This window comes from Scyliorhinus torazame, chromosome 10 (genome assembly GCF_047496885.1).
Source record: "Scyliorhinus torazame isolate Kashiwa2021f chromosome 10, sScyTor2.1, whole genome shotgun sequence".
Classification (NCBI taxonomy): Eukaryota; Metazoa; Chordata; class Chondrichthyes; order Carcharhiniformes; family Scyliorhinidae; genus Scyliorhinus; species Scyliorhinus torazame.
This window is the reverse complement of record NC_092716.1, coordinates 244,041,958-244,055,953: the sequence shown is the minus strand read 5'-3', so window position 1 is coordinate 244,055,953 and position 13,996 is coordinate 244,041,958. Positions and strand designations below refer to the sequence as shown.

The following is a 13,996-nucleotide window of genomic DNA, read 5'->3' as shown; positions in this document are numbered from 1 at the left end:
TTCTAAGACTTTCCCTACAGCACACCAGAAATGGGCTCATGATTGTAAACTACTGCCCCTTCTAAAACCTTTCTTTCCTTTCCAAAACCTTCACTGGATTGTCATTTTCCAAATCTTTGCCCATCTTTCCAATTCCAGTTAGAATTCCTCTCATCAGGCTTCCAGCCCGACAGTATTGAAACAGTTCTCAAAGTCACAAATGACATACTGACTCAAGTAAAATGTCCCTCCTCATCCTTCTCAACCTAGAAGCGTCCCTCAACATAAAATCCTCTTCAAATGCCTCTCGTTCAGGTGGATGAAAAAGCCCTTGCCCAATTCCATTTTGATCTACTGAACCACAGCCAGAGAACCACCTGCAATGGCTTCGCTTCTCACTCCCATACCATTACATCGGAAGTTCTTCCAAGGATCTACAGTATAATTGGTTTTCTTTTATTTCCCAACTACATGCTGCTTCTTGGAGACATCTGAAAACATCACCAGGTTCCACATGTACAACGACGACTATTAATTTCATCTCACCACCAACATTCAATCTTTCTTTGTCTCCAACCTGTTACACTGCTTGCCCAATACTAGATGAGCAGGAATATCTCCAATATTTGGAAGACTGAGGGCACTCAGTCTCTGGTCTTCACCATAAAGTCCTTTCCCTGGCTATTCTTTCCACTCGCCCTGGCAACCTTCTGAAGTTGAGCCAGTCCACAGCTGTAGTGCTAGGTTTGACAGAGATGAGCTATTGATCACTTATCTGCAACAAGACTGCCTACATCCACACCGCCATTAACTTCATGGACTACTATCCTGCTGCACTTGCTGACCTACAATGACTCCTAGTAAGAAAACAATTCAACATGAAAATACTTCTTTGTTTTCATATCCCGGTGTTGTCTCTCCCTCCCCACTTCTAACCTCCCCCAGCCTTACACACTTTCATGATCTCGGCACCCACCCAATTCTGCCATCTTGTCCATTCCCAATTTTAAAAGCTCGTCACCATTGGACAGCTTTCTGCTAGCTTGATCCCAACTTCTGGAATTCTCTTTCCATCCCCCTTCTCCTTCAAACTTGCCTCATTGATCAAGCTTTTGGTAATCTATCTTGATATCATCTGTGGCCAGTGACACTCAACATCCCATGGAAATAAAAGGAATTATTCAATGTAATGTTGAAATTCAATCGGGAAGCAGCCAATGCCACATGCAGTGGCATATTAATGTTAAGTGGCAAATAACATTTCCACCAATTAATAATCAGGCAACAGCCATCTGAAAAAAAGACACTGCATCATTTTCCCTGGTCATTCAATGGCATTGCTGAAGAGTTATCAATATCTTAGAGATTTGCCACAAATGGTGACAAAATAAACGTAGAGCATATTAGGTTAGGAATTGGGTGTCATCCAATTCCACAAAGCCTCTCCGCTATCTATAAAGTCATACATCAGAAATGTGCTGAATAGTTACTTGCCTGGATGGGTGCATTCAAGAAGCTAGATACTTATGACAATGCAACTAACTAGAACAGCATTTCAATTAGCCAAAACATTCATCCCTCCACCACCAGTATACTGTGGTTTGAGGTTTGTTTCTGCAGCATCTTTTATACTAAATGACCTCAACCACCTAGATGCACACCAACAGCTACCTTTACCCCCAAGTCACACATTCTACTTAATTGGACTTGCATCGTTATTCCTCCTTCATCACTGGATTAGAGTCCTGGAATTCCTGTACAATAGCTTGGTCAGATCAGGTACACCATACAAACTGGAAGTTCAAAAATAAGGCCCATCATCACCACCACCTTAAGGAAATTTGGAATAGGCAAATGCCAACTTTTTTTTTTAAATAAAGTGATGCTCACACCCCAAAAATTAACTGAAAAAAATATAGAATGCTTTCGAACACTTTCTTTATTATACATGGATGAAAATCTCATTGTTATTTGAAGTGTTTGGAACACTACTGTATGCAAGTCAAATATCATGACTGACATTCTGGGATCTTCTTGAAATCACCAATCAATTACTATAGCCAAGGTAATAACAACTCCAGGATGACTCTTCCAAAGTAGACTTTCTTTGAAAAGACTCAACGAGTATTCGGAAATGTCATAGTGGATTTGAAATGCCAACTGTTTCCCTTTCCACAGATGCTGCCAGGTTGCTCAGTTTTTCCAGATTGGTTTTTATTTTACATTAAATTTGGCCCTAAACCTACCTATTTAAAATGTGAAACATCAATGATCAAGTGAAACGGAAACAAATTTCCAATAGTAGAACATAATCCATTGAAGGAGACGATACAAGTCTAACAAACGCTAAATATGAAGGAATTGTTGGGTAATGGAAAAAGAGTACAAGAAAAAGAACAGAATGCATGAAAGCAAAAAAAATGAATAAAAGTGAAAGGGACGCAGATACGCATACAGAATTGACAATGCAGGCAGACTAAACTAAAGAGACAGCACACAATACTTTTTTCATGTCAGATAACAGCAAACCTCAAGGTTGAATGAATGAAGGCTTATGGAAAAATCTACCATCCATTCGTCAACAGAATTCTAGACAATTCTGTACACAATAGCACTATATACAGTCTTCGCACCATAAACCTCCTCTTCCAATGTTCACAAATATTCCAATACAATAAAACAAAGATACAATAATAGAATCAGTCAGAGTAATGCACTTACTCTCTCAATTGGATTAAACAGTCATGCAAGTAATGACCTGAAAATATTTGAGGAAATTAACACTTAAAGTTTGTCTTTTCTATGACTGTTGCATTTAGATGGCACAAATGTGAAGGTTTCTAATAGTTAAGACAATCCAAGGCTTAGCCTAGCTTCTGCTGAGATCATTGATATGCGGGGATAGAGACAGGTGCATAAATAAGTCCAGCTTCCTTGGATAAGGAAGGGAAAGAACAGGCATAGCTTTTGCCCTTTGCTGAAAGCCAGCAATACCCACTTGAAAACATTCAGCAGTTAAGCGTGTCACTTGCTCAGTGAAAAGCCCACCGACAGTTTATGAACAAGGAGAGATGCCCCAGGAAGGAGAATATGCCTTCCGAAAAAGGAAAAAAAGAAAAGCACATGCCATACCATTTCACCTTAGATTCTACATAACTAGGCAAAACACAACCGGTTACAGGATTCTGGAAAGGTTACTCGTGTTCCTGAATCTCCTCAATGCCCTGGGCAAGAACTGCACAAGCCGGGCTTCGAAACATACAAAAATGTATTCTATACCTGGCCTGGAGCTAAAAGAAACGGATTTTCACTATCACAGATGTATGTACACTTGGGTTAATGAAACTTGGCCATCCTAAAGTTAGAGGAGTTGGGTAAGCAAAGACTGAGCCATGCCAAATCCAAGTATACAGGATGCTTCAGAGATCTGGAAATCACTTGGCAAACAGATGTGACAAGACAAAAATAGCACACATCAACTGGAACAAAAACAAAGCAAACCTCTACAGTCTAAAAATTGTAAAGCCAACATCAAAAATGTCTGAAATACTTCCCGACAAGAAAGTTAGGTAAAACAACCGACACAATTTATATAGCGATTAGCCATTTTGAAATGTGAACAAAGACCATGGCCGGGATTCCCTGAGCCAGTGCCGGGTCGGAGAATGGCCGGTGACACCTAAAATTCCCGTCATGCGCGCGGGGTCGACGTGGCACCGGTCGGGGGGGCGTTGAAAGAAGCCCCCACGGCGATTCTCCGCGGTCGACCGGCAGAGTTCCTGCCGAGTTCTGCTGGCGTGGTTCACATACGGTACCACCCGGCGGGAACTCGGACCCGCGGCTGCGGTGGCCGTCCTGGTGGGGGGCGGGGGGGTTAAGACTCACAATCTGGGGCTCCCGATTGGCGGGCGTGCGCATTCGTGAGGGGCCTACCTTCTTCTACGCGGGCCCGCTGTGTCGCTACGCCATGTTGTGCGGCACCGGCGCAGAAACGGTCGCCGTGCGCAGACCCACGCAGGGCTGGCCCCCTGAATCGCTGGGCCAAGAGGCCCGTTGACGCCGCCGTGAAACACGCCGGTGTTTACGCCGTGTCAACACTTAGCTGGGCTTTCGGAGAATCCTGGTCCATAACCATAAGAATATTTAGGTAATGCTGTGCCTAATTCTTCCTTCCTCTCTATCATTATAACATGCCAAACCAAAATATTGAGAACCCTCAAGGAGTCTTGTTTGATTCTGAGCTAAATTTCTGACTCTACAGGCCTTTTCATCACAAGGTTCACCTGTTACCATCTCAGGTGTGAAATCTTCATACAAACATTGCCATTATTTTCTAGCTATTGTTCTGCAAGGCAAAATATTAAAGATGATGGAAGACCAAATTAAATATTGAATATGCCCAAAACACTCAACAGGTCTGGCATCTGGTGAGAGAAGCAGAGTTTCGTTTTATAAATTTAGAGTACCCATTCTTTTTTTCCCTCGATTAAGGGGCAATTTAGCATGGCAAATTAATCTACCTTGCACATCTTTTTGGGTTGTGGGGGGTGAGACCCACACAAACTCCACACGGTCAGTGACCCGGGGCCATGATCGAACCTGGGTCCTTGGCGGCGTGAGGCAGCAGTGCAAGAGAAGCAGTGTTAGCATTTCAGGTTGGGGACCCATCATCAGAGCTTTTTGGTGGGGGGCGGGCCTAAATATCTGATCGGCTGGAGACGGAAAGTAAAACAAAAAATGGATTAACGTTGCAAGGCAAAAGGCAGTGACAGTGAGACAAGTAAACTTTCCCTTGTTGGATGAAAGATCACCAAATTTAAACATGAGCTATTTCCCTCTCCACTGGTGCTTCCAGACCTGCTCGGTGTTTTCAGCATATTCTGATTTTCTAATGCTCTTGTTACCAGTATCCCAACTTACATTCTCCAAAGGTTTGCCCCCCAAACTCTGCTGACGATATTGCATCCTGCACCAAGTTTCACGTGGCCATTAGCCCCACCCTCTGATCTGCATACTGGTTTTGTTTAATGGTTAATTTAAATTCTAGTCCTCATTTTTAAAATCGCTCATTCCTTTCCATTTTCTAATCTTGACATCTTCAGCCCACCTTTAAAAAATTTCTATTCCTCCAAAATCAACAATTTATTGATTTTTTAAAAATTTACTTTCTCCCGCCCCCCCCCCCCAAATTTAAAAATGGTGACTACTCACACCAACAGTTATGTTTCACACTTGGTGCATAAATTGGCACATGTTTTTGGGAGGATCTATAGAGACCTCAAAGGTGGATTTATACACTGATTTAGGATAGGAATGACTTCTTCACAGAAGGGTCGCAACATTTGGACCTCTCTTCTGCATTACTTACCCATTTTAAAACCAAGATTGATAACTTGGTGGTAAAGAATAAAGAGAAAATGCAGGTAATATGGGAATTAGGTCACAGATTCGCCATAATCTCATCAAATACTGGAATAGACACTAGGAGCTAAACAGCGTACTTTAAAAAAGTTAATTTAGAGTAACGATCATTATTTTTTCCCAATTAAGGGGCAATTAGTGTGGCCAATCCATCCAACCTGCACATATTTGGGTTGTGGGGGTGTAGCCCACGCAGACACTAGGAGAATGTACGTAAGTGTACTTCTGTTAATATATTCCTATGACAACATAGGATACAACAATCACTTCCTTGAAGCTTTATCAATGTTGCAACAAGGAAATAAGACATACTAAGCAAGAATGTGAATCAAATCTGAAGAACCAAACAAACCTTTTGCTTCTATCCTATAAAGGACAATGCTCTTCAGAAGAGCTAAACTTTACCACGAGGACACTTTAAATCATAGCAAATAAGTGAGGAAATAACGTTCAGTTATAAACTGATTAATAGAGGACAACTTGCATCAACACATGCCTAGCTGCTTGGGAGAAAACTTTGACAACTCAAGTAAGGAAAGCAGACAGTTCTGTTAAAAACGCTGAAAGTCTCACTACAGGGGTTCGCTCAGAGATGGCAGCCGTTCATCGACTTCAAGGAAAATTGACCGTCGGAGGGAATGGAGAGGCATGGAAGTGGTGTATAAAGGTTGGGAATCGAAGGTATGGGTAGTTACTACTACTAACAATACGAACAATGCTTAGGTATGTTATTGTGGGTTTTTTGTGTGTGTTGGATCGCTGTTTAAAATGTTAATTATAAAGGCCTCAATAAAATATTTTCTACACAAAAAAAAACTAAAAGATCCATTAGATTTTTCTGATCAGGCTAGTTTACTGCCCAAAAGTACACACCTCGTTACTAATCAGACAAAGATGCAAATTTTGCTATTTAGACAATACATTAGCCATTATAAACATACTTCAATTTGGTTGGCACTTCCTCACAGCCTTTGCGTGGCACAGCAGCATTTGGATTTAGTCCTTGTGTCCTTGATGTTTTCTCCTCCACCTGTTTTGTAGATACCACTGAGGGTTTCTTAGCAGATCGTTTGATTCTTTCCTCTAACATGCTCAATTCTTTCTCGGAAAGCTAGATCAAAGAATTGGAAGTCCAAGAAAAAAGATCCAGTCAATTCCATAACTTTTACCTTGACATAATCCTATACTTATCAATACAAACTCTGCATAATTGGAATAGGCAATGCAAAAGGGCGCAACTTCCTGTGCAAGCAAACTGGAGATTTTAATCAACAACGGGACAGTGAAGCAAGCACAACTCAACAGAAAGACTTCTAGAGCAGGAAGGAGAGAAATAAACCTTTCCACACTGATGGAACAAAAAGGAAAGTGAAAATTTTGAGGACCTCCATTCATACTAACAATGCTTTTACAATCTTCAGATCTATTTGGTCAACTTCAGACCATTTGGAAGTTGACAAAAGCAAGACAGATTAAAGAGAAACAAAAGCAACCAACGAAGCATCTGTAAGATGGTCTGCAATGCTCCTGCTTGTGTTGAGTCAATGAAGCAACCCAAGGGTCATCAGTAATATTTGGCCATTCTAACGTTGACTCATCAAGTGCACCGAGACCTTGCCAGTCTTCTAGGTCACACACTGAACACTGCTAAGATTATGGATCCAATCGTTTGGACTGACCTGGGATTCTGAACAAAATATTTTATTTAATGATGCTTTGACTTAAGAAAGCCAAGTACCATCTTGAAAACTGACCAACACATCCAGCATGAATACAAACTATACCCATCAACTCTGCTACCAAGATGAGGATCCCATTGAGATTAAAGTTACCTTGGCCTGACTAACTTTATTCTATGATGCTTTGATTTCATAAAAGGTTTAATATGAATGAAATTAGCACCTGTAAACAAAAACTGGTCAACCTGTCCCTCATGATCTTTCATAAATATAAATCATATGAGTTCTACCCAATCCATTTGCAATCTTAGAAACTTTTCCTCACCGTCTATCCCACATTATCAGATTGCCCAAGCTGATAATATTCTTGAAGTCATAAGAACACAAGAAACACTACAGGGTAGATGGTCCAGTGAGCCTGTTCGGTCATTCAACAAGATTATGGTTGAACCTTTACATCAATGCCAGCTTAGTATCCTATCCTTGTCGAAACACCAGGGAATATAGACCCATTCTACTCAATCTCATCACAGAGCAACCATTTCATCTGAGGAATCAATCTAGAGAACATTCATTGCACTTCCTTCAAGCCTATCCTTACTTAAATATGGGGGGGGAGACGACGACTATACAATACTCCAAGTGACTCACCGGTAGCTTCAAGGATAATAAATACTGGCCTTGTCATATGCCATGAATGAGCAAAAATGTGTAGTCTCAACAAAGACCTATGCAAGACTCCCTCACTCACTTCTCCGACTCTGCAATAGAGGCCAACATTCTATTCGACATTGTAGCCGTTTACTGTACCTGGATGTTACCTTTATGAATCGTGTTCATCCAAATCCCTGTGAATAACAGCTACCAGTCAGTCACATTTTAAAAAGAAATATGCTTTTCTGTTTTTCCTACCAAATTGGATTATTCCACATTTTTAACACATTGTACTCCATCTGCTACCTTCATATAACTAGTCTACGGTTCCTTGCGTCTTTCTTGCAACTTACTTTTCTCACTTAGCTTTGTCTCGTTAACAAACTCACATTCTGGTCTCCCTGCCCAATTTAATTGTAAATTGCCGAAGAATCGGTTCTTGCGGCATTCCATCAATTATGCCAACCGATATGGCGAACTTTGTTCCTAATGTTTTGGATTCATTAACCAATTGTCAATCCTTATGTTATCCCAACTTAAGTGAGCCCTAATCTTATGTAATGTCTTGTATGGGACCTTATCGAATGCCTTTGAAAATCCAAAAATGCACTACATCCAACTTCTCCCCATTGGCTGGTTACAACCTCAAAAAAGTGTAACCACAGAAAAACAGCTTCCCTTTCATAAAAGCATGCCGTCTCTGCCAAAGCAATGATTTTCCTAGCCTTTTCCTTATTATGAATGTCAGCTTAACTGACTTATGGTTCCCAGTTCTCTTTTTCCATCCTTTCTTGAATTATGAGATTATGTTTGCTACCTGATAATCCATGTGGACTTTTCCAGAATCTAGGGAATGCTATAGAATCAAAACCAATGCCTCCACTACCTCAATAGGCATCACTTTTAAAACCCTAGGGTGTAACCAGGAGGTCCACGAGTTCATTACGCTTTTAGTCCTATTTACTTATGTGATACTTTACTTCGACTACTCACTCATTGGTTCCCCACAATTCCCAGTATGTTCCAGGAGGTTTCTACTGTGTAGGCAGACAAAATATATTTAATATCTTCGCTATTCCCTTATTGCCCATTATAGATTCTCCCATTTCTGCCTCTCGGGAACACACGATTACTTTCTTTAATCTCTTCCTTTTCACAAACTTGTAAATGGATTAAGAGGTTTTACATCCACTTGCTAGTTTCCTCTCATTTAATTTTCTCTGTCCATCAATTTCTTGGTTAGTCTTTGGCTTTTAAAACCTTTCCAATTCTCAAGCATATTACATGTTTTTGCTATATAAATACACGTTGCTGATGTGGCCATATTCCAAATTCCCTCTTGCCCTCATTAATCACTGTTCATTCCTAGCTGAATTGGTTTAATTTTACTCCAAATTACTACACGGTCCTCTAACTTTAACTTTTCTCATCAGATTTTGAACCCTTCCTCCCTTTATTAATTTAATCTACTGCCCTATTATTGCATTCACCAGGACAGCGGATCCAGACAAATTTATGAGTTTATGGCAATGAAATAACATTCTTTCCCAGTACTTGCACCAGTGTATCCGGAATAGAAATCATCTCCTTACACAGCCATACATTTAAACCTCTGGGCATCCTTGTGCCAATGTGAATCCAGTGCTTTCCTATTTTGAGGCCCTTATTTAATTTGTACAAACAGACAAGAATACTTCTTCACTCCTGAGCAAACAAAACAAATACTCACATTCCCAATCAATTTAAAAACTTGATCTCCACAGATGTTGTAGACAGTCACCACTGTATTTAAGGCAGCATTCCGAACAGATGTATCTCTATCTCCAATCTGACTTGCAATTTCTTTGAGCGCTTTGGCTGGAGTTGGCTGACAGACATTCAAATCATAAACTTCAATTAAAGCACCCAGCTCTTCCAAACATTCTGCAAAAAAAAAAAAGCACGAGTTGGATTCAGGTGTCCCATGATCACCCTCTTCGACGATAACTTCCTGTGTCAGTAATTTGGGGAGACTAACCCTGTCAAGATTCAGAAGATGACAATTTAAATAAAACAGACCACTCACCACATTGCGGGGGGGGGGGGGGGGGGGGGGGGGGGAAAGAGAGAGAGGGGAGGTGATGGAGGAGAAAGATGGGACCTAGGGTGTAGTGAACATGGAAATAGTTTTGTACAGGATACTCTCAATAATGTGAATATTGTCGCATGAATGTCCCTTTAAGACAGGTTTGGTCTTACCACATGACTTGCGGCATGGCTTCAGTGATGTCATTTGTGGGTGGAGCTGGGCTGTGGCTTCAGGTGAGAGGGGGTTTAGTGTTTGGGTTTCAGTTTGTTGCTTTAGACTGCAGAAGAAAAAAAAGCAGTGTTTCCCTGTTTTTAGTTTAAAGCTGTCCCAGTGTACTGAAAGCACACTGGGTGTGGCAAACTGCCTTGGTAACTTTAAGGATAAGCATAGTTTCCCAGAAGGAGTTTTGAATCTACTGGTTGGAGGCTGATCTCAGGGAAAGGACAAGTCCCATTCAAGTGAGATTCCAGTGTGCTGGGCCACGCCCTTGAAAGGGGTTATGGTTTTATTGGATTTTGTTATTGAATTGGAACTACTTAGGGAGATTCATTAAGAGTCATATACATAGGTTACTGTAGCTGTTGTGTGTTTTTTTCATGTTTGTAATTGAGAACATCTTCTTGCTAAGTGTTTTATATATGTTAACTACATTCTTATAATAAACTTTGTTTTGATAAAAGTGCCTAGGAAGTCTGATGAATCATACCTGAAGGGAAGGCTCTTGTTCACATCCTAGTCAAATTCAACATAAATGTTATAGGTCAAGTGAGCTTCATAATACACTTTGGAGTTTCCAAGTCCTGGGCCATAACAATATCAAATAGAATGACAATGCACAGTCATTATGAAGCAGCTGAAAATGGCTGGAACTATTTCTCTACCCTGTTGATGTCCTGGGGCTGAGATGATTGGCCTCCACCAATCATAACCAGCTCTTTGTACTAGATATGACTCCAGGCAGTAGAGTTTCTCCCATTGACACTGGCTTAGATTTGGCACAGGCATCTCAATGGCCACACTTCGCCAACAGCAATCATTCTAACCATACCTTTGGAATTCAGCTCTTCCATGTTTTGACCAAAGCTGCAATGAGGTTTGGACCGAAGTGCCTCTGGCAGAAGGAAAACAGAGCACAGAAGAGCAGGTCATTGCTGATCAAGTGCTCCTTGATAGTTCTGTCAATGACACATTCCATCACTTTGTTGATGATTAAGAGCAGACCGAGAACTAGCCTGATTTAATTTGTCCTTTTTTTGTAGACAGGACATACTTGGCAATTCTCCACTTATCGGGTAGATGCCAGTGTCATACTGGAAAAGCCTGGCTAGGGACGCAGACCGAATACTGGAACACAAGTCTTCAGTGTAGAGCCTGTAACTTTTGCCACATCTAGTGCCTTTTGACCATTTCTTGATATACGTGCAACAAATAAAGTTGGCTAAAAACAGGCCTTTGAGATACTGGGGACTTCTTCAGTAGGTGGAGATGGATCAGTTCTGACTCAATAGTTGTGAATGTTTCAACCTTGACTTTGCAATAATGTGCAAGGATCCCCCAAGACTGAGGATGGAAAGGTTGTTTAATATCCTCCTCTTGACAATGTGATGATTGGAAGATTTTAGGAAATTGAATTTAAATAGTGGCAATTTAACGGTTAAAAAGCCTGGGGTTAGTGTAGTTTGACTGGTGGAAGTCCCTATAGATTTAATGACTTGCTGCCTTCCTTCAGAGATATACCTCTTGAAGGGGTGAGGTCAGTGCTGGGTGGAGCTCAGGGAGACAGAGGACCATTTTGTGAGAAGCTGTGGAGAAAGGCTTTTGGAAATGAAGTCTGATCTCTGATCTGGCAACCCTTGTTTTTATTGAGTCCACAAGTAAGTTTTAATTGAGTCCACAAGTAAAAGCAGAGAGACAGAGAGCTTGGGGAAGCTTTGAGAGAAAGAGAAGCTGAGTTTCCATCTGCCTGACTCGGAGTCCACAATTATTTTCCAAGAAAGATAGTTTACAAAGTGATACTATTTTAAAATCAGAATATCCTTGTCTGGAGACAAGGGAAAGACTAAACCAAATCATTTGTTTCAAATATAAACAACAGCCATTTGAAGATCTCCAGATAGAGTAAGAAAGGGTTCGGAGCCAGAATCTGCTTTGCACTGAACGTATCACTTTAGGGCTTGTATGTTTAAGATGGATTGAGATATTTTCTTAATGTTGAATGGGAAATTGAATAGTAGTTTTACGGTGCAAGTGTAAATGGTTCTTTTCGCGTTTGAAGTTATAAAGTTTAAGATTGTAGTTATAAAGTTTTGTTTTAAAATAACCCAAGCCCCATTTCTTCATGCAATCACTTCTTGAGCAAATAGTCTTTCCACAGTCTTCAAAAAAATAAATTAAAATATTAATGTTTTTTGTCCAGTATCCTAGCCATTGTTGGGGTCTGGTTAGAGATTGTAATAAAGTTGTTTAATTGTCCACCACCATGGGATGTGACAGGGCTGCAGATCTTTGAACTGATCCATTGGGTATCAGAACACTTTGCTCTGTCTATTGCATGCTGCTTCAGCTATTTAGCTTGCAGGTGGTACAGTGTTGTAGCTTCATTGGGCAGGAACCTAATTTTGAGGTGTGCTTGATTGCTCAGGGTTGCAGTAAAGAGCATTGGTGAGACCATATCCAGAGGACTGAGCACAGTTTTGGTTCCCTTACTTTAGGAAGGATGTAAATGCATGAGGGGCAGTTCAGAGAAGGTTCATTTGATTGATTTCAGGGATGCTGAACTTGTTTTAAAAGAGAGATTGGGCAGTTTAGGCCTATACTTGCTGGAGTTTAAAAGAATGAAGAGATCTAAATGATGTATACAAAATGCTAAAGAGGATCTGTGGAATTCTATATACCAAAGTGAGGAGATAGATATGTTTTTACTAATAGCGAGATGAAGGATTATGAGGAGCAGGCAGGAAAGTGGAGATTGCCAGAGACGAGTTCAGCCATGATCATATTGACTGGCGGGGCAGGCTTGAGGGGCTGAATTGCCTACTCCTGTTCCTTGCTCTTATGTTGATCCCCAGCCTGATGGTAATGGTAGAAAGAGGGATATGCTGGATCATGAAAATGCAGTTTTGAGATTGAACACAATTCTGTTTCTGCCGAGGGCCATGGGGGATTGATGGATACCCAGTTTTGCACAATTAGATCAGTTCTGGATTACTCTATTTAGCATGGTGGTAGTGTCACATATCACTATGGAGGGTATTTTGTGTGTAGACTGGAATTTGTCTCCACAAAACCTGTGGGATGGTTATTTGTGTCAATCCTGTCCTAGGTAGATGCATTGGCAACAGGTAGACTGGTGAGGACAGGACTCTGTCAGGTAGTTTGATTCTTTCAACATCTGCCACAAGTCCAGTCTGACAAATATGTTCCTTCGGCCTTGGCCAGTAGGGATGCAGCCTAGCCACACTTGGCGATTGGTTGCCATCCTCCATGAGCACCAAGCCCACATCGGTTGAGGGAAGTGAACAAAACAAACTCGACAACAGTAGAATACATACAACACACTCACCTGCTCGTTGTTTTGAATTTTTAGATTTCAGTCCTTCCATAATAAAATTAAACATTTTACTAGCTGGATAGACTTTGCACATCATGTTCATAATGGATCGAACATCTTTACGAATTAGGTCTTTTGGCTCCCCAACCTATGATTGAAAACAAACATTAACCACAAGCTATTCTTTCATCTTGCTGATCTGAGCAAGTGTAGTTAGTCCATTGTTTGACCCCATGCCTCTCTGTGCTTAACTAGGAGCAGTGGTGACTTTTCAATATGAAATATTTGGTTTCAACAGTCACCTGCCAGCACTATTTAAAATAGCTATTTGTGAAAAGGGACCATTTGGCTTTGAGTTTCCAAGATGGAAAAAACTACTAAACATGCAAAATATTTGACACAACTTAATTTCTACAGCAAAATTCCAGTTCACCCAGATTCTAATAAATATGGTCACAAAATTCACCTCCTCCTCATCCCAGCTGTTGGTTGAAATTGCCCCTGCCAACACATTCAGCTTCATAGCAGCTTCATAGCCAAGCAGAAAAACAAAGCCACTTTCAATGCATGGGTTGGAAAATAACTTCTTTCTAGATTGTGCATCTTACTGCTGTGGTATATGCTGAAGGCAAATATCCTATTTAG

General features: G+C 40.8%; 1 protein-coding gene across 4 annotated transcripts in view; it reads right to left on the bottom strand.

The window, feature by feature from the left end:
• ckap5 (cytoskeleton associated protein 5) overlaps window positions 1-13,996 on the bottom strand; it is a 188,275-nt gene that overhangs the window by 43,985 nt on the left and 130,294 nt on the right. For all 4 annotated transcript variants that reach the window (XM_072466631.1, XM_072466633.1, XM_072466634.1 and 1 more), the window contains exons 31-33: window positions 13,364-13,499; window positions 9,463-9,656; window positions 6,342-6,511 (exon numbers count right to left, since the gene is read on the bottom strand). In XM_072466631.1, coding sequence (XP_072322732.1) covers window positions 6,342-6,511; window positions 9,463-9,656; window positions 13,364-13,499 — 500 coding nt within the window. The remainder of the gene's footprint in view (window positions 1-6,341; window positions 6,512-9,462; window positions 9,657-13,363; window positions 13,500-13,996) is intronic.